The 23,679-nt window shown below is 43.4% G+C and overlaps 1 protein-coding gene across 1 annotated transcript in view; it reads right to left on the reverse strand.

Moving 5' to 3' along the window:
* Positions 1-303: 303 nt before the first annotated feature.
* Positions 304-23,679, reverse strand: part of LOC308559789 (aldehyde oxidase 2) — a 58,415-nt gene continuing 35,039 nt past the window's right edge. Inside the window, exons 25-34 of the mRNA XM_081142870.1 lie at positions 20,898-20,993; positions 19,019-19,147; positions 16,945-17,019; positions 16,190-16,242; positions 14,856-14,970; positions 12,622-12,687; positions 12,316-12,504; positions 9,962-10,129; positions 3,467-3,543; positions 304-1,791 (exon numbers count right to left, since the gene is read on the reverse strand). Of these exons, the coding sequence (XP_080998996.1) occupies positions 3,490-3,543; positions 9,962-10,129; positions 12,316-12,504; positions 12,622-12,687; positions 14,856-14,970; positions 16,190-16,242; positions 16,945-17,019; positions 19,019-19,147; positions 20,898-20,993 (945 nt within the window). The 3' untranslated portion in view covers positions 304-1,791; positions 3,467-3,489. The remainder of the gene's footprint in view (positions 1,792-3,466; positions 3,544-9,961; positions 10,130-12,315; positions 12,505-12,621; positions 12,688-14,855; positions 14,971-16,189; positions 16,243-16,944; positions 17,020-19,018; positions 19,148-20,897; positions 20,994-23,679) is intronic.

Consider the following 23,679-nt stretch of genomic DNA (forward strand, 5'->3'; position numbering starts at 1 on the left):
ATTGGCTGCCTTCTGCACCCACTACTGGGGATTGAGCCCCAAACCCAGGTATATGCCCTTACCAGGAATCAAACCATGACCGCCTGGTACATAGGTCATGCTCAAACCACTGAACCACACTAGCCGGGCAATGTAACCCACTAAGAGCTGTCTTGGTAGCACGCCTTTGTTTGTGTTCGCTTGTCTGTTCACTCTTGCGCTCCCTATCTCTGTAGCAGCTGTGTGGGCCAAAGCGTTCCAACCAACTGAGCAACCAGGCCAGGGGTTAAATTATTTTTTTAAAAATCTTCTCTTTTTTAAATTTTTAAAAAATGTTTTTATTGATTTTTAGAGAAAGAGGAAGGGAGGGGGAGAGAGAGAGAAACATCAATCGGTTGCCTCCTGCACCTGCCTGATTGGGGATCGAACTCAAAACCTGGGTATGTGACCTCACCGGGAATCGAACCAGCAACCTTTTCAGTGCATGGGATGACGCTCAACCAACTAAGCTACACTGCCCAGGGCTAAAACATCTTTTTATTTCAACTTATTTTACCTCGGCTGCTCCCACTAAGTTCCCCAACTCTTTTGCTCATGTGTTCAAAAATCTTGCTTAAATTTTGTCCTGTCCATGATTCTCTACTTCTATCTCCTTTCTCTTTGTGCTCCTGTCCCACTTTCTCCCTTGGACTTCTGTGGCCTAATGGAGCCTCCAAAGTCAGCAAATGGGCCTGTGGACAGCTGGGTCCCAGTCCCTTCTATCAGATGGGCTCACTGCCTCCTGTGACCTTCAGCCTCCTCCAGGCTGTACAGAATGTTTAATCTTGACCTTCTGTCACCAACCACTAAGCACTCTCAGATCAGCCTATCCTCCATTCACTTCAGGGGGTCACTACGTCAAAGGCTTGGTGAGCCTGATCATGTGAATTCTGGCTGATAGAGAGTCAGTTTACTCCCTTTCTGGTCAAATAAGTTCTAATTCACGTGCTGGTTTCTCCTTTGAAGGCCTCTAAAACTGAGTAATGGAATTTGGTGGATCTTGCATGTTTTCAACTATAACATAGGGGTGATTACAATTTAGAGTTGTTTTGCTATGTTACCCACTTCAATATATGGGAAATTGAGCAATGAAATATTTCTGAAACTCTGATACCAGATCAGGCGTTTTTCAAAAATAAAGTTTAAAAGTAAAAGGGTTTTGTGATACTACATTGAAAATGATTTTACATTGCTTTTGCCCTCCAAATTCCAAAAGAATATCAGATCAGCTGAACAGCTGAGCTACACAAGGAAACTACGACTCCTTTGCTGTCAAATGCACATACACAGACCTGTAGCTAATCCACAGTAAAACCAAAATAAAACCAAACCTTGTAGAACTCTGTGGTGTCCCTACCTGTGGCCACTGAATCAAACACATCCCTGGGAAAAGTAATCAATCACATGTTTATCTACTGAGAAGTGTCTTTCATTCTAGGATTGTAACCTGTATTACCAGTCCAGTTAGACTGGTTGGACACAAAGGAGAAATTAGCTCTTACAGTAATATTGTTATGATATTGTCAGAAACAACTTAGTATTAAACTTGATTGCTGTAACTATCACAGTAGTTTGTTTGATGGCCTCTAGGTTAGAAAGTCTAAGTTAATAATTTGTAAATAATGTTTCATCTTGTTAATGTAATCAGACTTGAGAATAATGTTTCTAAGTTTTGTGTCATTTTTTTTTCTTCACAACAGTATAAGAGTATCAGTGTGGAGTTCAGCTAGGATTAACAAGCTATCTTTTCACTTGTAAAAAAAACTGAAGCACCTGGAAAAGAAGAAAAGAAAATAATTATAAAAGTGTATAAACCCCTCAACTTTGTGTGTGAGAACAATAAATAGTTGAAAAATTGGACTGGTAAGTTTTATAGATAGGAATAAATACATTGAGGTAGTTATTTAGTCTCCCTTGGTGTCTTATATATAAAATAAGAAGCTGGATGAGATCAGCGGTTTTCACACATTTTTAGTAGTGGTTTAAAATGGTATGGGGAACACACACACACATATGATTTTAGTGTGATACAAAGTTAATAAGGTCAGTGTTTAACACTTGCTTATAAAGCAAATATAAGAACAATTGTGCTACTTTGGAGAATGCAAAAATTCGAAATTGCAGGTGAAAGATGATAGTTAAGGACCCAGTATGCAATTTATATCTGCATTTTGCTTCGATTGCTCAGCATGGAGGGAATTCTGCACACAATAATAGTTGTGATAGAGTGGCAGCAGGTTTTTTGTTTGTTTCTTTAATTTGTCTTGCAATCTAAGGATGGTCTTTATTTTAAAGTCTGTACAAAAACTTGACAACCCAGTTCATTCACCGGTGGTCTCTAATTTGTTAAAATTTGGTATTTAGCACATCTGAGTGTGTGTATGTGTGTGTGTAGTCTTTATTGAGTACTAGTGTCAGGCACAATGCTACACACTTTACATACCTTGATTTAGATAGGAATTAGAGTGGATTTACCAGCATATCCACATTTTACTTTAATACTTGGAAAGAAAGAGGTAGAGAGAACGAATAGTTAAAGAACTCAAGCTATTCTGCCCTCCAACCTAGGTATATGTTTTAAATAACTATTTTATAATGATTTAAGATATAATTTTAAGTATTGCCTATTTTGATTTTTGTTGTTATTGTGAAAGGGAAACAAATCTCATCAATTTATTTAGTCTGATCAAGCAAAACCATCAATGCAAGTTCTCATCTGACAAAGCACAATGGAATTAAACATATATATGTTAATACTTGTGCGTTGTGTTAGACATTTAATTAGAAAGTTAGAGTTGGATGAAAAAAGGTTTCTCTGAATCATGATGTAGTTCTCTTCTGTTTTCAGTTTTTCTAATGTTGCTCATTAAGTGTGAAGAAAAGCAGAAGTTAAATTCTCTAACAATGAAAATATGTTTCTTTTATCAGCACGTATTTCCTAGGTAGTTTCAGGGCCAACTCTCCAAAGCTCTGCAATTTGTGTTCAGCAGCAGTACAAAAATTGTAGCAGTTGAACTCAATGAATACAGTTAGGTACAAAAATTGTAGCAGTTGAACTCAATGAATGCAATTGGGTAACTTCCAAATATCACTAGTTAATTATAAATGCAGTAATCAATGTATTGTAATGTGGTGTTTTGCACTCAAGTTGTGATTCTCAAAAGAATCAGGGAGCAGGATCTTTAAAATACCTTAATCCATAGCATTCTCATTTTTAATTTTATTTTAAAATAAAGAAAACTGCAATGTTGGGCAAAACATGCTGACTTTCCTTTGTCAGCATCCAAAGTTATGCTTGTTTAGTGTTAAAGGATTAAAATACTGGATAAGATTTGAAAATGAAACTTAGTTTACACACTTGTGCCGTTGTAAATTTCCATAGAACACAAAGGACTGGCTGATCTGTCTTTTCTTTCTGAGTAATTATCTTTCAGCTTATTGATCTTACCTTTTAAATAAATGACAGCAGTGTTATGCTACAGGGATAGACCAAGGTTTAAATGTCCTAGGGTCATCTCTTGGGATCTAAGAAAGAGAGCAAATTCAAAACTTAATATCATTATACCATTGCAGTATTTCACCAGGAAAATTACATCAAATCTGTAGGTTTGGGAAACATTTTCTGATGGGAGGAGGCAGGATTTTCCTGGGGAATGGGACTATACCCTTCCTTACTAGGGACAACTCTGAAAAGACAGTGAGGCCTCGTGTTGTGATTTCTGCTGCACTTCCTGTTGCTAAGTAAGAAGCCACTTGATTAGTGACCCATCTTCTTTGCTCCCAAGATGTGACTCTCAAAGAGAATTTATATCCTATGAAAACATTTGCAGGGTTGGGGAGGATGGGAAAGGGAAGTGGTTCAGCTGTGAGTCTGCATTGGAGCCTACAACCTGGGCTCCTGTGCAGCGATTTGAGAGCAGTTCTGTCTGCACCTTTAGCCACATGACTTTTGTCCAGTAGCCTTGCAAGTTAAACCCCAGGCTCGTTTCAGTATCCTGGGCTGCAGACCCCAAGAACTTGACTTGTTTATTCTTCGTTCTCGTGGTCCCCAATTCCAGGTCCCTCTGCTGGGAATGATCTCCCTTAGATTTGGCCAAAAGAGCAGAAATTTCATTCCTTGCCTTTGCTCTTGTCATGTTTTCTGTCTGAAGAGTTGACTGTTAGTTATGAAGGTGTAAAAGCACAAACTTCCCATAAATAATGAAAAGTTAGGACGATTCCGAAAAGCTTCTAATGTTTATTTCACAAAAGTACAAAAAGAAGACAAAAACCAAAACAACCACCCAGTGCCGGTCAGGATATCTTTACAAGTTCTGTTCATTGTTTGCTCTTCATCTGTGTTGAAATGTAAATGGAGGGCTAGGTTTGCCCTTCTCCAAGGATCTCCCAGGTTCTCTACTTAGCTGCTGCTGTGGGTATCTTATTAGAATCAGCCGGTTCCCCCTGGGCCGGGCTGGGCGGACACTGGACAAAGCTCCTCAGTCTAGTCTGAGGTTGATTCAGGTCAACTTTTCTGCTAAAGGTGGTGGCAGTTTTTAGTCTCTTCCAAAACTGATTCTTTTCCCCAAACCTGGGTTCCTGGAGTACCCTTCTGCTTTGGGACTCAGACCCATATTCTATCTTGCTACCCCAGCCTTCTTGGGTCTGACTCCATAGCTCCTTGAGTGAGGACATAACTTTCTTTTGTGGTTTCAGAGATCCAGACCTGGGACTTAAGCTGCTCTTCCTTGGCCTTTGGTGACTTTCCCTTTATCTTCTCCCTCGCTTGGTGCCATCAACCCCTCCCTGCCTCCTCCTCTTTCTCCCTGGTTGGTTCTTGACAGCTAGAATGAAGGCAATATATTCGTGATGGCTGTCAAGACCGACGCCATGTTTAGTTAAATCTCAGCTTCTGAGATATGTCTGCGTCCAGTTTCATTGGTATCAGTGGCAGCAGCCATCAGTCCAGAATTCTTCTTCGTCATCTTCACCATCATCGTTGTGCCTGAAGGATTAGCTCAGCAGGCCTGGGCTGTCTAAACCCTGCACACTCTAAAGAAAGGTTTAGCCCTTGACCAGCTCCTGGGAGGTAACACCTTGAAATATCCCACCTGATAAGAGTGTCCTTGTTTACCTGAGGTGCTGGCCATGTGGCATCGTCTGACCTCCGGAAGGGCTGAATGCTGAGTAACTAAGGTCAGCTGTGCGGGTGACCTATGCCATGTCACTGACCCCCAGTTAGGACCCTGGACACCAGACTCATGAGCTCCCCTGGTTGGCAACACTGTGCACCTTCTCACACTGTTGCTGGGAGAATTGAGCGCCGCCGTCGGTGTGACTCCACTGGGAGAAGACAACTGGAAGCTTCTACCTGGTCTGCCCTGGACTCCGCCCTAACTGCCTTTTCCCTTTGCTGATGTTAATCTGCATCCTTTCACTGTAGTAAACCACAACCAGGAATATAATAGTTTCTAAGTCCAGTGAGCCCATCTAGGGAGTCACTGAAGTTGCTCTTGGGGACCTGACTCATCATCATCATCATCATCAACCTATGCTGACCACTTCCTACATGTGCCAAATGCCTTTCATGTATGATCTTATTTAACCCTTACAACAACCCTGTAAAGTAATTATTTTCTCCATACACCTTTCCCCCCATTTTATAGATAAGGACTCGGAGTGATCAGAGATAGTAAATAAATCAAGAAAGGTGGAGCTGAGGTTCTGACCAAGCCCCTCTGACTGCAGGGCCGTGTCCTAACTAAGTTAAAACAGTGTCTTGTTACCCCTTTCCCTGACCAGGCTGCCTTTTTCCTGCTTCACATTCCGTCTTGCTTGTGCCTCTCAACCCGAGGAAGCTTCCCCTATCTCTCCTCTTCTGATTCTCCCACCTAAAGGAGTAACCTTCCAGAGACCAGGTAGGAGAGGTTTTAGATACAAAAATATACATTTAATAACAGTGTCTGAGAATCGACCTTCTGCAGTTAACAAAGGCCACTGTGTGAAGAGTCCGAGCGTTGAGAGGAACAGATCCAGTCCCTGCAGCCTGGGACAAGCACGGTCCAGGTGGAACCGGTGTCACAGCCGCTAGAGTGCCGAGAAACTCCCCCCAGGCAGTGGGAGAGGAAGGGAGCAGAGCGTGGGTGTGTGTGTGTGTGTGTGTGTGTGTGTGTGTGTGTGTGTGCCCGCGCGTCCTCGGGACGGGCCGGAGGCACCCGGCTGCCTGAGCTGTGTCCTGAGTCGTGCAGTGTGCGTCTGTGTTCTCGCAGAGCCCCTGTGACTGGGTGTGTTCCTGCCCCTTTCAGGCCCTGGCCGTTATCCACGGCTTAGCTTTCAGCAGAGCAGTCGGGAGACTGCCTGTGTCTGCGTGCCGCAGGCTGGGCTCAGAGCCAGGGGAAACAGCGCGGTCTCCTAGGACAGGCCGCCCACCGCGCCCGGCTCAGAAATGCAAGGCCCAGCCTGGGGCACAAGGGGAGCCGCCGGGAGCCGTGCAGCACAGGAAATGTTCAGGCCTCTCTTCTACATCTGGCAGGAAGGGCTGCCTTTACTGAACTGAACAGGTGGCACTTTTAAACGAAAATGCGCTAGCCTTCTTCCTAACGCCTGTCTTTTTGTTGAAGCTAATTATCCATGAAAATGTGGCTGCTAGTCTTCAGTTATTTTTCCTGCCCTCACCAGGTCAACTTGCTTTAATGTGGAAACTCTTACAGCCTGTGGGAGGGGCACATTTTGAAAAGGAGCATTAATAGTTATGAGTATTTGATGGCGACCTTAACTCTAATATTTGCAGAGTGACTTGAATTTACACAGTGTTTTTACATGCACTTACATGCATATTTTATTTAATTCCAAGAGGAAAAGCACTGTGACCGTCACTTCTATTTAAGGAATAGACACAGTCAGGCTGCTATTTACCTTATGGTTATAAGGAGCTTATTAATAGAGGAGGTTTTGGACTTTCCCGTGCTCACCTTCCAGCACACAGACACTCTGACACTCTCGTCTTTTCACCTGTCGGAACAAACTTCTTTGACAACAGCATTCAAATGCCCAATGCAAAGAATGTTCGTGTCCATGCTTCTTAAAATTTTTTTTATATAGTACAGTATTGTATGGCAGTGAGAATCATTGTATATTACAATTTAAAAACCATGTTGTAGTTTGCTCAAGTGTAAATTCTGACACAGGCTCAGATTTGTTCCAAGGTGCTCTAAGGAGACTGGTCTGTGTGGGGAGCCAGGCTGTAAGAACTTCGGGAGGCCTGCTGTGGGAGCAAATGTAATTTCTAAAGATCTGAAGAATAGACCTGGATTGTGACAGAGGCTAGTTGCCAGGAGATCTGTGGACTGGAAGGACTATCCAGCTTTCACCCTGCTGATGTGAGGATAAGTGGTGCAGCCACAGATTTCGATTTCTTTTATCTCTCTGCCAGAAAGAACAATTACAGCCTTTCAGTTACAAGTTTTTCTACCAGAGAAGCAAGATCAAAGACTTAAGAAGAAGATTATTTATTTTTGAGGGCTACTTAGTCCTAGGCTACTTTAAATCCATTAAAACTGCCCCAGGGCCTTTGTACTAGGTATTCTCTGCTTTGAACATGCCCTCACCAGCCTTATGCTTGTTCCTTCACTTCATCCCGGCCTCAACTTAAATGTGAACGCCCGGAGAAAAGTTGTCAATAAACTATATAAAAATAATCTATAACAAAAAATAACCTATAATAATCTATGATAATCTGATTCTCCATTGCCTTCTAGCCCCTTACTCATTTATTTTGCTTCACCTGTTTATTTACTGTCAGTTCCTCCAATAAATACCATGCGGGAGAAGATTGACTGGCTTACTATTTCCTTCATTTCCCAGAGGTGCCTGGCACATGGAAGGGGCTGAATAAATGAATGATCAAAGCTGGAGCCATGTCCATAACTCCTTTAACTTTAAGGAAAGGTTAAGGCTAAATTAGAAAAGTTTTGTTCCACTGACGCACAGGGATAACCCAGAGTCAGCCGAGCGCTCATAAGGAACAGCAATGTTTGTCTTTCTCCTCTGCGCCACTGTAAACAACTTGAGAGCAGGGACCTGTGTTTGGTTCACCATTTTACTCCTGGTACTTCAAACTATGCAAGTATAAAAGCATTAAATTAATTTCTTGAATATGGTTAAAACATGAAAGGTCGGTAGGGGTTTGCCAGGGGAGAAAAGGAAAGAAGGTGGTTCCAAGCAGAGGGAAGAGCATGGTGGAGGCCTCCATCCTTGATACAAGGAACAGACAGCTGAAGCGTGGCTGGGGTGGAGGGAGAAGGCCGGGTGGGGGACCATGTGTGGCTGCAGTGGTGGGTGGGGGCCTGCCATACTGGACTTCATAGTTTTCTAGACTTGGCAGGGCAAATTAAAAAGTTTTATCTTTGCCCAGCGGCCGTGTCTCAGTGGTGGGTTGAGCACCAACCTGGGATCCAGGAGATCGTGGTTCGATTCCTGGTTGGGACACACGCCTGGGTTCGGGCTCGATGCCCAGCAGGGGGCGTGCAGGAGGCAGCCGATCAATGACTCTCTCTCCTCGTTGATGTTTCTATCTCTCTCTTCCTCTCTGAAATCAATAAAAACATATTTTTAAAAAAGTTTTATCTTTCACCCAAGAGCAATGGGAACCCTTTCACCATGTGTATGAGCTAGAGTGACATGATCACATTTGTCACACCACAAATCTCTGGCTGCAGTGGGTGTCGGGAGACCCTGAGGAGGCTCCTCTAGAGAGATGGTAGTCGGACTTAGGGCTTCTAGAGAGTAAATAGAGAGAGCTCTCTTTCATTCCCAACACCCAGAATAATGCCTGGCACCTATTAGATACTCAACAAATGTTTGTTTAGTGAGTGCGTAATGGAGTGGGTAGAGATGGAGGGAGGGAGCGGGGCAGGAGACTGCCAGGGGTTAAAATGAACACGACTTGGTGCAGGAGAGAGAGATGTCAGGCCAACTCCTAGGCTCTGGTTTGTGTTACTCCATGGATGGAGGAGCATTGCCATTTCCTGTAACAGGAAGTAGCAGGAGAATCTATATTTTGTGTGTTTCTGGTCCTTTTTGTTAAACCAAGAGTCAGGACTCCCTCCTTCCTGCCTTCCTCAGGAGGCCCCACCCAAGGCTGGCTCCTGGGCATCCTCTCTGCTGGCGTCCAGCTGAGGGAAGGGGTCTGGAGACCAGAACAGAGGAACTCTTGAATCTCTGAAGTCTCCTCAAGGATTTGAAGGGTTTATAGTCTCATTGTTTCAAATATACACAACGTCAGGGGAATGGTGAGGACTACTTCAGGCCACGGTAAGTATGAAGGGTAAATGGTCACTCTTGACATGGCCTAAGTAACCTTAATAACAAGGGGCTTATAAAGAAGTTAAATGTTCTGTCCTGTCCTCACCTCCAAAACTTATGCCAGTGGCTAAAAATAAAGATTATGAGTTTGTGGGATAAGTGAGTTTGGCCAGTTATTTTCTTTTTGGGTTTAAGCAACTACTTTTTGAGTGATCTTTTATAGGGAAAAGTATCTACTCTACCCAGATTTCCTGCGAATAAAGGCTCACAGAGTCACTCCCAATTACAGTGTTTAAATCTTTTCAAACATTTATGTCAGGGATGTCCTGATTTTGTAAAACAAGTATATAAATAAGGTATATTTTACGTGTAAACATATATGAATTAAAGATGGGTGGAGGGAAGGTGGTCAGATGGATGACAGATCCTAGAGCAGTATAAAGATTGTGTATCTGTATGTAAGTAATTTATCCCCCAAAAAGATGGTTGAAATTGTGTGTATGTGTGTGTTACGGTGATTTCTGGTTAGTGGGTTATGGCTGGTTTTAACTTTCATCTTATAATTTGAGTAGACACAGATTAGGTTACAAATTTACCTAAGAGGTATGAGAAACAGGAAAAGAAAAATCACCTATTAGGAAAATAAACAATAATTCCATACCATCTCTGTGAACCGATCTGCACAGGCCATTCGGACCCACTCTGGAGTTGCTGGGCTCTTCACTGTGAAGTCTTCGGCTATATCTCTCTCTCTGCGTGCTGTGGCCACAGCATCAGTGATGGCAAAGAATACAGATGACCCCAGGAACATTCCAGACTCCCCTAGGCCCTGCAAGAAAGCACATTTGTTCTAGAAGCTTCTACACTGGACTATGTAAGTCACTAGAAGTCAGGGGCCAGGTCTTGCTCACCATTGCATCCCCAGCCCCTAGCACAGTGTCTTGTACACAGTAGGTTCTCAATAAATGTTTGTTAACTGACTTACTGACTGAATGAAGCTTGAGTGCTCTTAAAAATTCTAGGATCACATGAATTACCTATATCTTTAATCCTGTTTTGGTTAAATCTTTGTTTTATAGGAAAGAGGTGTGTGTATGTGTGTGTGTAGTGAGAATAGGGTACCCTATTTAGAAAAACACATTCAGTACGCTGACCTGGCCAGCTTCATGAACAAAGAGAAAGATGCCTCATTATGACTCCAGGGTCAGGAGAGGCAGGGCACTCTAGAAGAAGGAGTACAGAATTTGGTACCAGATGATGGCTTGCAAGCCTGTCACCTGCATGAAATAGGCAGGTAGCATAAATGAGTAATGTAAAAAGATGAAGGACAATAAGGAATAGTGGGGATTATGGTGAAGTAGAGATACCTGTTCCTGTCTAAAGGAGGCAGCTGTTCTTCAGTTCTAACTAATTGTTGCCTTGCAGAAATGCAGCCAAAATGATCAGATCATCCAGTTTTTCAAGAGAATTTAGATATTTGTATTTTTATGTAAAACTCCTTGATATTAAAAAACACTGTATAGGACAAAGAAAACACAACTGCAGGCTAGATTTGGCCAGTGGCCCCAGTTTGCAACCCCTGAGCTAGAGAGACTGAATCCGAACCCTGGCCCTTACTCTCTGTGTTTCTCTGGGTGAGATTATCTCTCTGAGTCCCTTTTCCTTTCTCAATGAGATACAAGCAATGACACCCACCTTACAGGGTGTTGTGATGTTCATGAAGCACAAAATCACCTAGCACAGCACCTGGTACCTGGCAGGTCCCTGCCATTATTGCTTAGTAACCTTCATGGCACTCCTGCAAGCCCATGATTTTCCTGCAGGTCTGCCTGTGGGTGCTGGCCACAATCACAGGAACCCAAGGGGACTGCTTGTCCTGTTACTCTTGGTGGCCTAAAAGCTGCTCTGTGGGTTCTAGGTATCCTTTTGCTTTTTCCCCTTTGAGTGATTTCCAGCCCCCAAAGAATCCAAAGGCCCTGCTGATTGTCCTTCCTTTTAAAATTGCCCGGCCTCATCACCACATGCCCCAAGGAAGCTCCTGGGCGGCAAGAGGGATCCAGTTTGGAAATGATAAAATTCCAGAAGATGGATGTGGACTCATTTATTTTGGTATTCATTTGACACCTCCTGTAAGAAGTCTCCCTAGAGATTTTAAAGAAAATTTTAATACTACACCTCAAACCTAAATGAAGTTCCAACTGTGAGAGTGGTATCCACGTAATCTGCACACAGCAATGCAAACACACACTGACCTTTATTTTAATCTGCAGTTTCACTACTTCAGCAATTGCTAAGTGTTGGTGTGTTTGCTTCCTGACACTGTTGACATTGGGGCCAGATAACTCTTTGTTGTGGACAGCTGTCCTGTGCATCGAAGGCTGTTTAACAGCATCCCTGGCCTCTACGCACTAGAAGCAGCATCTTCCCCCACAGTCCTGACAACCAGAAACGTCTCCAGACATTGCCAAATGTTCCCTGAGGGGCAAAACTCCCCACCCCTTCTTGCTCCTGTTAAGAGACATTGCTTTAGATTATTTCTGGGTATGGCTGAGGACCCTGAGCCCCTGGGAGGTGAGTGATTTGCCTAATATGGTAGAGAGTTGGAGGGGCTGGGGCAGGAATCTAGGTTTTCTGAGGCCTGGTCCAGGATTCTGTTCACACTGCCCCTGCTTTCTAAGATTTCAGTAGCATTGTCCTCATTCCCATTTAATATTTTAGACTTCTTGTTCCTAAGCGAAAATGTTATTCTATCCAATCAAAGCTTTTTGCTGAATTTCAGAGTTCTCAGTGAAAGAGCATTTAATAAATAAAATCCTTGGCCCAGGATGGCCAGCAGGTGGATCATTTATCTTCCCTGAATCTCACTTTTCTCGAGGTGATTCATCTCCAAATTCCAACAGTCTATCTTGATTTGGTCCTGATGATGGGTGACATTTATTTTTATTTTGTCCGCCTGCTTTCATTTATTATGCTGCCTGATCCATCAACTGCACGGTAGCTGGCTTGGGTGCTTACCTTGGAGGAATAGATGGTCAGTGGGGTTTGTGGTGACCGCAACAAGGAGACATTGAACTCCTCTGGGACGTCCACAATGGTTGGGACTTTGTACTCATCTGGGCCTCGAGAGTACAGGACGCCTTCTGGGGAATACTTCAGCTCTTCAGTGGTATAAAGGCCCATTCCCTGAATAAACGAACCTTCGATCTAAAGGGGAAAAGGTCAAGCTCTGTGATACTGTAAACTTCTCGGAAGGCCTTTCCCTTTATCTGCTCCGCAATGACTCTCAGGAAGCAGCATCCATCTAAGTGGGCCAGGACCTACCTGTCCAATATCAATGGCTGGATTTAGGCTGCAACATGCATCCATGACGATGTCGGTTCTGATTTTCTGCCAAAAATTAAAGTTATCTCAGTGTGAAAATTTGAATTAAAAATATTATTTATAGATTTATTCAAATGGTCCCAAATTATTCCAGAACTCCTGCTCGTTAGTTAATACTGCATTGAGCTCCATCAATATTAGAGGTAGTAAGACATCTGCTAAGCTCTTTGAATTTAGTACCAGGACTGGCAGTGAGCCCCAAAGGTCTTTTGCATTCACAGTTTTGATTCCTCTTAAGTGACTCCAGAGTCCATGGCATGTTGGTGTACTTGAGTGTCACTTAGTAAATAACTAAGCCTGGTTGTTCATCTGATTCTTAACCTGGATTTGTTGCTCTAATATCTGTTTAGATCCAATACCTGGGTGCCTGCTTTCTATCTAGCTCTTTAGATAGGAAATCCTCCTTTGACTCAAATGTTGGCCTCTTATACAACCTACTATGGGCATTGGGATGAGCCTTCATCCATTCTCAGCCTGGATAGGGCAGGAAGCTGGATACACCTCAGAGCTGACCTTCAATTTACTCCCATCTTGAAACCTGGTTTATTTTGCATTCTGGGTGTTGGACAACAGAAGAGATGGCCATGTACTAACTGAATCATGAGATGTTTTAGTTGACCAACCACAAATAGCCAGAAGCAATAGACCCTTCATTTCATTTCTCTCATTTCTCTTTAATTAAAAGAATAAACTATTGATCCTGAAATGACTGAAACTTAAACTGTAATAAGGGAGGCACCATAAATTCTGGAAGATCCCATGAGGTTCATTTCTTCAGGGATTTATACCAAGGCCAGATATAACAAGTATGTCCCAACTATTGCATGGAGCATATTTATACCAGAAAATTATTTTGTTGTTTATATGAGATTAAAATTTAACTGGGTGTCCTGTATTTTTATTTGTTAAATCTGGCAACACCACCTTCAAGGTGAGGAGATCAGAAACCTAGTTGATGTCTACAAACAGCTTGCCACCTAGAGTGGAGCCTCATATGGGTTACAGGGGTGCCGACGCTGAGACTGGACAGTGACACTGACGTGGGCCTTTGGGGGCCAGGCTGATCACCGGCAGCCACAGCTTGCTTGTTTGCCACACAGTGCTATGAAAATAGTATCATTATCTATGTATGTCATGGTGTGAAAAACATTAGGAAAACACAGTTTGAGCAATCTGTGATCCTAATTTCATGAGTTAACAATGGAGACATCATAGTGATATGTTCTAAGGATGAACTTACGTGAAATGTGAAGGCAACCTGCTCTCCAGATATCCCTCTATTTACTGTACTTTTAAAAATCTTATTCACATACTATTTAAGTGGTGGACAAGTTAGCCAACAATGGAGCAATAAAAGACATTTTGATAAGATGTGTAAGTCAGTATTTGCAAAGTCCTTTCTATTTTACATGAATTGACCATTTCTATTTTGGATTAAGATGGTTCAAGATGATATTAGAATAATTTGTGTATGGAATTTAGATGTGTCATCGGTCAATCATGTGAATTTCCTAACAATTTACTGTACTTTGGACTAATACTGTATTCTACTTATGGTTTCTGTAATCTCCGCTCTTGGAATGGTACTTGGGGTATATTCACAGGTCATTCCTTGATGGTGGAAGGTATTAATTTTTTGCTTAAATATGACTCCCTGCCTTTAGTAGGTGGTTTCTTGGATACTCAATTAAATAGCAAACACAAAGTTATTTTCACAATCCTCCCCTTTTCCCCTACCCCAATCTATTTTTTTTTAGGGGCAGTAGTACCCTTGGGATAATTGACTTTGGAGAAACACTATCACATTGCTATGTGCTTTCAAAATGTCTACTCAAGACAATTTGCTAAATTACCTATTCCTTCAGGTTAGGTAACTTGATCTTCCTATAGAAACAGACCCTCCACCCACGCACTTTTTTTGCAAAAACTTTGGAAAGTAATTTTATTGTCTGAATTAGAATAAGAAACAATGCATTTGGGGCTGTCATGAGCAACTCCTCTTGGCTACTTCTTTTTAAGTGGAAATTCAGGATAAAGCTGGATCTCTAGGCATTCCCATGGAATTGAACGAATCTTGTTCTTATTGCATACAAGTATACATAACGAAATTGGGCTATTGATGTGCAATGCTTTTTTGTTATTGTTTTAACTTGCCAAGAGGAAACTTATATTACCTTGTGAGCTCCTGTCAGGCAGTCGATTTCAACCTCAGAACAGGCTGCTCCATAGACATAGTAAGGAAACGGGTCTCCCTCCCCCTTCTCCCAGTCCATGAAGGCCTTGTAGCCCCTGATGGAAGAAATAAAGCCCTTTAGCTTGGGGTGTGCACATGCGTGTGTGTGTGTGTGTGTGTATGCGCGCGTGCAAACAATGTTGACTCATTTGAAAAGTTATTAAAGTTATGATAGCATTTCATTTGATCGCTATAGAAACATCAATGATGAGAAAGTCATTGATCTGCTCAGCCCCCAACCCGGGCATGTGCCCTGACCAGAAATCGAACCCCGATCTCCTGGATCCTAGGTCGACGCTTAACCACTGAGCCACGCCTGGCCGGGCTGCCTCCGTTTTAAAGAGGATACTCTGTGCTGCAGTCAGGATGTGAAAAACAGAGAAGCCAAGAGACCATTTTGGTTTGGCTCTTCCAGGTCTGCATTTTGATGGCTTAGGTTTGTGCTTTAGCTCTGCCCGTTGAGAACCTCAATTGATTTTATCAGCATTCCCAGAGCCAACCCGGAGCTGGTATAAAAAAGGGCCTGCAATTCAATGCATTAATTTATAATGGAAAATGTACCCAGCTAGGGGCTGATTTGCACTCTTCTTGGTAACCGAACTCGGGAATTTAGAACTCACAGTGTGCAGGGCACTGGGCTGGGCTGTTACCTTCTTTCCTTTTCTCTTCATGAGTATTTGTTTCATCCTATCTCTTTCCCTCCCTTTCTCCCTCCCTCCCTCTCACTTGGTGGTCTGTTTCATTAGATTGTTAAACTAATGTCATACACTTCCAGAACTGACAATCAGCCCCCTCTCTGTGCTGCATTCAGTCACCCCACATTTGCTGAGGCCTCCCTCTGACGGGCGCTGCACAAATGACCACTGGTGATGACCTCCTGTCCACCTGCTCCTGTCTAGCAGCAGCTTGAACACAGAGAGGTTTTAATGGTATTGGGAGAAAGATTTGTAAAATTGAATCTCGAGTTATTTCTTTTTACTAGTCACAATAAAGAATATTATTATTCTTTATTTTTTCCACAATGAAGAAAAGTAAATAATGATTAGATGCTATAAGCAATGTTTAAATTTTTTATACCCGATAGGGGTATTTTTATTATTTAATATTTCTTTGGACGTAGCTCAAAGGCCAATGCGAAGTCATAGAATTTGGGGCCTAGAAAGGACCTCAGAGATCACATAATGAAAACTTATTTTACAAATGAGGGAACTGAGGCCCTGAGGGATTTGTTGCCTCTCATTTTCTCAGTTAAGAAGTTATTATTGTAATTTTTACCTGAAGTATCCCGTGGCTGAAAGACTGATTCTTTGTTCAAAAGCAGCTTCTATCTGCAGAATGACCATATTTAGTTAAAATAAAATAAATATACCATCAGATAGGTGAAGATAAAAATATTCAAAATGAAAATATGAATCAAAATGGACATCTGATCATTGTTGTTGGTGCTTTGTTACCAATAATAGAACTAGCTCATCGTAATATTTTTTTGCTCAGCTGGTACACTAACAATTTCCTTCTGATTAAGTTCAGAGGTCTGAATTAAATAAATAAAATGGAATCCTGCTGCACAGCCATGATTTATGGGCTTAGTTCATAAGGTATTCGTGCTTCATTTCTAAATGTTAGCACTCTAGTGTGTGTGCACGTGTGAGATAATGGTGCTAATGAAATAAATAGTATATAGGGTATTGTAAAGTTGGATTAAATGAGTCTTTTCCTTTGAGACAACACATCGTGTGTGTGTGTGTGTGTGTGTGTGTGAGGAAGGCTCAGTCTTTTCTTCTTTCTTGTTAAGCAGCGTGGGTAAGGCCTTACACGCTTCCATTCGTCTTCTCAGAGACACTGTCGCCCGTGTGGTCTCTCCATCCCTACCTGGCAAACATCACGGAACAGCAGCCTCAGCCTTGGGGCATCTTGCCCTTTGGCAGAAACCCCCTGAGAACTGTCTCCGGGATCTGCGGCTGTGTGCTGCCGTGGCGCTCCTGGTTTGGATTGTTTTCTCACTTGCAGTAAACGAGCGGAACACTTACCCAGTCTTCCCACGAACCTTCCGGATTTTTCTTAATGATGGGCTCAAGGCGTTTCAGAAGCGTCTGACAAGCATTCTTGAAGGAGTAAAGAAGGGAATTCCCGTTAGAGGAGAGCCCAGTGGTTAGGATTTGTGTGGAAGACTATTTATTGATAACTGATTAGGTTGGTGAATACTTATGGAGTGCCTGATACGGACACATCGGGGACATAGAGACAATAACAACGCAGCCCCTGACCTTGAGAAGAGAGTCAGTCGCTGGGTTTTTTTCCCTTCCTGCTTCACTTCCTGTGAAAATACGGGCTCAGCTGAATTTCTACTCTCAGGTCCCCTTTCTAAAAATATTCATGTTCTTAATTCCTTCTTCTCTTTTTCTATGTTTTAACTTATACCTTCATTTGTATCTTCCAGCCATTAAGATAAATGAAACCAAACATCTTATTTTCATTCAAATGTGTGCTTTCCAGTCTGCAACAATGACATGCCAATATCCTTCTGGGTCTGAAACATTCAACTCTCTGTCCATCCCTCTGTCTATTCCTCCATCTATCCATCATCAAAGCTCTGCAATGGCAGCCTTTGCTTTGGGCGTGAACTGAAAACTAAGTTTGTTTTTTTTAATAGCCTGATCTACAAAGTTTCTGATACTTCAAACTGAAACCTAAAACTCAATGTCCTAGAACAGTGATTTTCAACCTTTTTCATCTCACAGCACACATAAAATAATTACTAAAATTCTGCCACACACCAAAAAAATTATTTCTTTGTTGATCTGACCAAAAAAAAATAGGTGTAATTTTGATTCATCACACTGGATGGCTATTGTTGTGTTGGCGGTTGTCATTTTTTTATTTGATAATCTAAGGGAAAAAAGGCAGTGCCCCTGATAGTCAGGTATTGCATGTTTTAAAAACTCTTGTGGCACACTGGTTGAAAATTGCTGTCCTAGAAGATGAGTTATCACTTAGTTTGGGCTGATGACTCCCATACACACTGAGCTATTCCTAGCTTGTTTTTGATTCTACCCAAAGTGGGATCTCATGAATTTGAGGGTTTCCACACATTTGTTCTGAGTAAAAATCATCTCTGGTTTTTGAGCCCCTAAGCATGTCCTCACAAAGATAAGATGGATTTAAAAGTGGTTCCTCTTGGTGGCTTCAGTGTCATGTCCTGGGAGTGAGGTTTATGCCTCCCCACAGCATTCCAATAGAAAAAGCGGGCAGTTTACAACAGAAACATGGCAAATAGATATTACTTCAGAAGTACATGCAATCAGATATTTGAACAAAAAATACAAAGTCATGGATCTATTCTGAAAAAGTAAAAATTGAACATCAGTTAGAAAATAAGTACTAGCGTAAGTATAAGCAAAAAGGCTGAGTACTCTGGTAAAAATCCACTGATGTAGACACTTTAATTATACCCTGTCTCCCTGGCTGGGGCTCTGTCTGCCTACCTGCCTGCAAGAACTTATTTGTGTCAGGGCAAACTTGCACAGCTCTGCATTTCTTGGTACTCAGATTTCTTATTTCTGTGTCTCCCAGGGACAGAGACTGCCTGCCCACCAGTACCCATTCTCTCCTCCTTCCATAGTTGCTGGGCACACGGTTTCCCACTGCTCTAAATTCTCCAGCCTCCCCTGCAGTTAGCTGTGGCCTGGACTGGTTCTGCTAATAGGTGACGAGTGGAAGTGACCTGCGTCACTGCCAGGTCTGGCCTCCATGCTCTCTCCCTCTCTGGCTCACTGGATGACGGTGCTCAGGACGTGAGAGTCACATGTTGGAGATGGAGGAGTTGCCATCAGTCTGGGTGTTGAATGAGCAAACACTCCCTCTGGACTCTTGAGTGTACAAGAAAGGGACTTTTGTTACGTTTCAGCCTTTGTGTTCTGGGTCTGTGTGTCGCCTCAGTTTAGCCTACTCCAAGGAACACACACTCTGACATTTTGGTTATCCCAAGCCTGTGTTTAGTGACATAGATGCCTTCTCTGAAGCCAACCGCTTGTGCCTGTATCCAGCTAAGAAAACCAGAGATGTGGTAAAAGTGCCCAGGGAAGGACAGACAGGAGGAAGCACCTGCACCGCCCTGCCGTTGACATCCGAGCCGATGGAAGCGGCTGTAGCAATTGTATTGGGCACCGTGGCTGTGCTTGTTTCACAGGTGTGTATGTAAGACATGGGTATTCTTAATTCACGGCTGGCCACCTAGGAGAAAAGTGAACATTTTCAAGTTCAGCCAGTTCTATGAAGATTTGAGTCATTAATTTCCTTAATAAAAATTACTATTTGTCTTATGTTCATGATATCCTGTAAAGCCTAAACCTTGTGACATGCAGCTATGGGGGCCGGACAATAACACGACAGGCAGCTACTGGGTGGGGTGATGTCGCGACAGGCAGCTATCCGGCTGGGCAATGTCGCAACAGGCAGTCTCGGGGGCACTACCGAGAGGGGCAGCCGCGACCCCCACGGGCAGCCACCTGGCCAGGCGCTGTCGGGGAGGCGGCCACTATCACGGGAGGCTGCCACCAGTGCGAAAGGCAGCTACAGGGGCCAAGCTGTCGCCATGGGCATCTGCGTGGCTATTTCCGAGACAGGCAATAATAATAAGGGGGAGGATACAACGTGGTCACAGATGGGGGGAAAAGGATTTAAAAGGCAAACGATTTATGCGATCTGAAGAGAAACCAGAGTATGGAAAAAAGATTTAAAGTCATCTCCAGACCACACTCAGATCAGTGGGCATCGACCGACCAACCACCAACCGGGAACAAGAAGACTTAGAAATTCTGAGCTCTTTCCTTGGCACCGTGTCAGGGCCTAGCTGTCTGTAGCCCTCACCCACCTCTTGCATCGCCCACCTCCCTGCCCTTGATGACAAAAAAGACACCTGAATTTTGGGCTCTTTTAAGATGGATTTGCAGAAGCTTTTAGGCACCCTCATCTTCTTGAGGTGGGCTTTCTCAATCAATACACCTTTTTCTACTTCAGACTCTGATGTTTTGACTATTGGCCTTTTTTCTTCTTAAGCATCTTGGCACATGAACCTGGTGCCAGTAACAGGAGGAGGGTGGGGCTGACAGCCACCAGAGCTGAGGAGTCCTTCAGAAGTCTACTGACGAATGTCAGAGGGATGGTGGAGGGCGGGGGCAGAGTAACCAAAGAATTTATGTGCGTATATGCACAACCCAAGGACACGGGCAATGGTGGGGAGAGGGACTGGGGAGGGGGATGGGATGGGATGGGGTGGAACGGGTCATTGGGGAGAAAAAGGGACATCTGTAATATTTTAAACAAAAATAAAATTTAAAAAAACAAAAACAAAAAACACACGAAAGAACTCTACGGAATGTGAGAGGCATATTCCAGAGTAGCTAAGGAGCTGGAGAGTCAAAAGCTGCAGAAATTCACTACAACAATCTAATAAATTTGTCATAAAGTTAAATTTATTTAATTCAAAGAATTATTTTTTCTCTGGAGATCATATCTTCCTATTTTGTGTGTATGTATGTGTGTGTTAAAGTATTCTTTAAAAATTATAGGAGAATGATATTGATGAAATGCTTGCCTTTAGTTGTCAAAATAATATGCTAATATTGTTGCCCAAACTTTAAAAACTATACATGCTGGTCTCAAAATAAGAAAGCTGAGGAACTCCTACTCTAGGTAAGCCTGCATGGCCCACTTACCACAGTGCTCCAGGGCCTCGTTACTGGTGTTTTCACTGGAAACCACCTCCATCCGTGAACCCTGGCCAACCTCCAGGAGTATTTGCACATGTGTGTGGTTTCCATCACCTCAGCCATTCTATTTGATATGTTAGAAGTTTTTCAACTAAATAGTCAAGGTTTTAGGGTTTGAGTTCAGGGAGTTGTCCCTTACCCTAAAATTAGTGCCAAACGTCAGTCATGTCAACAATGAATAGAGATTAATGACTTCATTTTATTCCTCTTACCTGTAGCATTTTGGTGTGAATACCTTGTCCCAGTTCGTTGCCTCCATGTGTGACCAATACTGATCCATCTGTGTAGATATGAACAAGTGCGGCTGCCTAGAAAAACAACCAACCCCGAAGGCACAGCTCAGTGCTAGTTTAGTTTAGGTTCAGTATAAGAAATGAGGTAGTGAAACGCCAGTCTCTCGGAGTGGGGAGGGCCAGAGGCAAGCTTTCCTGGTAGGATTCTGAGGCTTAGTCCTGTTTTGTGCAAAAGTCACTTGGAAAGACATTCTCAGTTAGGAACCTGGTTTTGGTAGGAGTCCCTTGGGATACTCAGGAGTTATGGGTATTGGTTGCAACTATTTGAAAGCCATTCCCCTGCTAAAACTCTCTGGCAAACCCCTCAACTAGTGAAATAAACATTTGTAAGTAGTTGCCCATGTTATGTGCCAACCTGGGCTCAGCTCTAGATACGTAAAGGCAAACAACATGTGCTTCTTCCTCAAGTGGCTCACAGTGCAGTGGGGCCAGGCTGCAAAGCAAGTCATCAGAACAGAGTGCTCTGTGAGTGAAATGGGTGTGTCATAGGGGCCCTGGAGACCTGGGAGGGCAGATCCAGCTGCTTCTGCAGAGCCAGGGAAGGGTTCCCCAAAGAACACTGAATGGAATTATGAAGGGAAGAACAGTTCGCCACTTGGGCAAGGTGGGCAGAAACTCCCCGTGGCCTGTGAGGGAGAGCCCCGCACCCGCTCCTCATTATATAATATGAGGCCCTTTGGGATTTGGTCTCTCATACTTTTCCCATTTCTTCCCTGTCCCTTGCTGCCCTGCTTCTAAGTCTGGTATTACCACTGTTCCTTCCTGCCCTGCGCTCTTGCATATGATGCTCTCTTCCTGGCTTGCTCCCCAGTCTTCAGACTCACGCCCCATGGTCTCTATTGTGTTAAAACTTCCGTGAGCATTCCTCGTTCCCTTCTGGGAAGGATCGATTACCCCCTTCTCTGCGCTTACTTTTACAGGGTGTACTGAGTTGAATAGTGTCCCTGCAAATTCCTGTCCATTTAGAACATCAGAATGTAACCTTATTTGTAAATAGTCTTTGCAGATGTAATTAGTTAAGATGAAGCAAGGCAGGACTCTTCCCTGGAGCCTTACGGAGCATAGCACTGCTAACAGCTTGATTTTTAACTTCTGGCCTCCGGATCTGTGAGAGAATAGATCTGCTATTTGAAGCCCCTAAGTTTGCGGTACTTTGTTATTGCAGCCACAGGAAATGAGTACGGGGGTGACAGATCTTCTGTGAGAGTTTCGTAGAGGAAGGCCACCTAGTCTTTTTCATCTTTGTGTCCTTGAGAACTTTGAGTAAGTCTGAATCATAGAGATACTAAATAAATGTTTGTTAAACTGGATGAATGGAAATGTGGTATTTTTCTTTCAAGGGGGAGGGGGAGGAGGGAAAGGGAGAGGGGGAGGGGAAGGGGGGGGAGGAACTAGGACTTCAGTCTATTCTGTCTGGAGATGCCTGGGCCCTGGGTGGCTTGGCCGGATTCCAGGGCATCAAGGCCTGTAGGTTCTAATAATAGTATTTCTTCACAGAGTGGGCTAGACTCCCTGTGAAGACAGTGTTCCTTAGGCCTAGTTCAGGGAGTAGGTGTTCCAGCTTTATGAGTCATCAGCTGACCTGGAATAACACGCTTCAGCTCCTAGCCTGGTGCTTCTCAAGTGCATCAATTTGGAACTCTGTGGGGAAGCTGGAGGCCTTTCAAATGGAGACTTGTGCTTGATTTAAAGAAGTTTTTTGTGGTGAGATGAGAAGTTGGCAGAAATTAGGCTGTGGTTTAGGTGAGGGGAGCTGTGGTATAATAAAAAATATGTGGTCCTTCCCCTAGTTTATGGCACAGTTCCTAAAACCCATGGAATTTATGCTGAGATGACTCTTATGGGGGAACCTAGATAGCTGGGGTGGGGGGTTGGTTGCCAGAAAAGCCAACCACTCAGAAAGTCACATCTTTCAGCCCCACTCCCTGACCTCCAGGTAGGTGTGAGCGACTAGAGATTGATTTCAATCCCTGATGACCAATGATTTAATCAAGTGTACCTATGTAATGAATTCCCATAAAAACCCCAAACAACAGGGGTGCTGGGAGCTTCTGGGTTGACCTCATATCCCCTCTCCTGTGCATCTCTTCCACTTGGCTGTTTTTGGGTTGTATCACTTATAATAAATTTGCAGTAATCATAAGTAAAGTGCTCCTGAGTTCTGTGAGTTGATCTAGCAAATTATCAAACCTGAGGGGTTGGGTAGTGGAAACCCTCAAATTTGAAGTCAGCTGGGCGGAAGTGCTGGTAGCCTCGGCAGCCCATTTGTGCTAGCATCTGAAATTGGGGCAGTCTTGTGGGACTCAGCCCTTGACCTATGGGTCTGCACTAGCTCTGGGTAGTAAGTGTCAGAATGGAATTGAATTGTTGGACACTCAGTTGGTGTTGGAGAATTGGTGTAGAAAGACACAACATTTGGTGTTAGAGGAAAATCCACACATGTGACTATCCAGGATCTCTTATGCCCCAGCTGTTGATAGACTCCAGGCTTGCAGATATGACAGTTAACCTTGTCCCTCTTTATAAAATGGGCATGTTGGACTTGAAAACAAGAGTGTGACCCAGGAGTCAGGGAGTCTCATCCTACCGCCAGAGGAGCCACAGCCCTGAGAGGTGTGTCAGATCTCCTGGGGGTGGGGGTGGGCTGCCCTGGATAACTACATGGTGTTCCAGGAACCCTGCCAAGTGCTTTACAGTCATC

The sequence above is a fragment of the Miniopterus schreibersii genome, assembly GCF_964146895.1.
Source record: "Miniopterus schreibersii genome assembly, chromosome: 7".
Taxonomy (NCBI): Eukaryota; Metazoa; Chordata; class Mammalia; order Chiroptera; family Miniopteridae; genus Miniopterus; species Miniopterus schreibersii.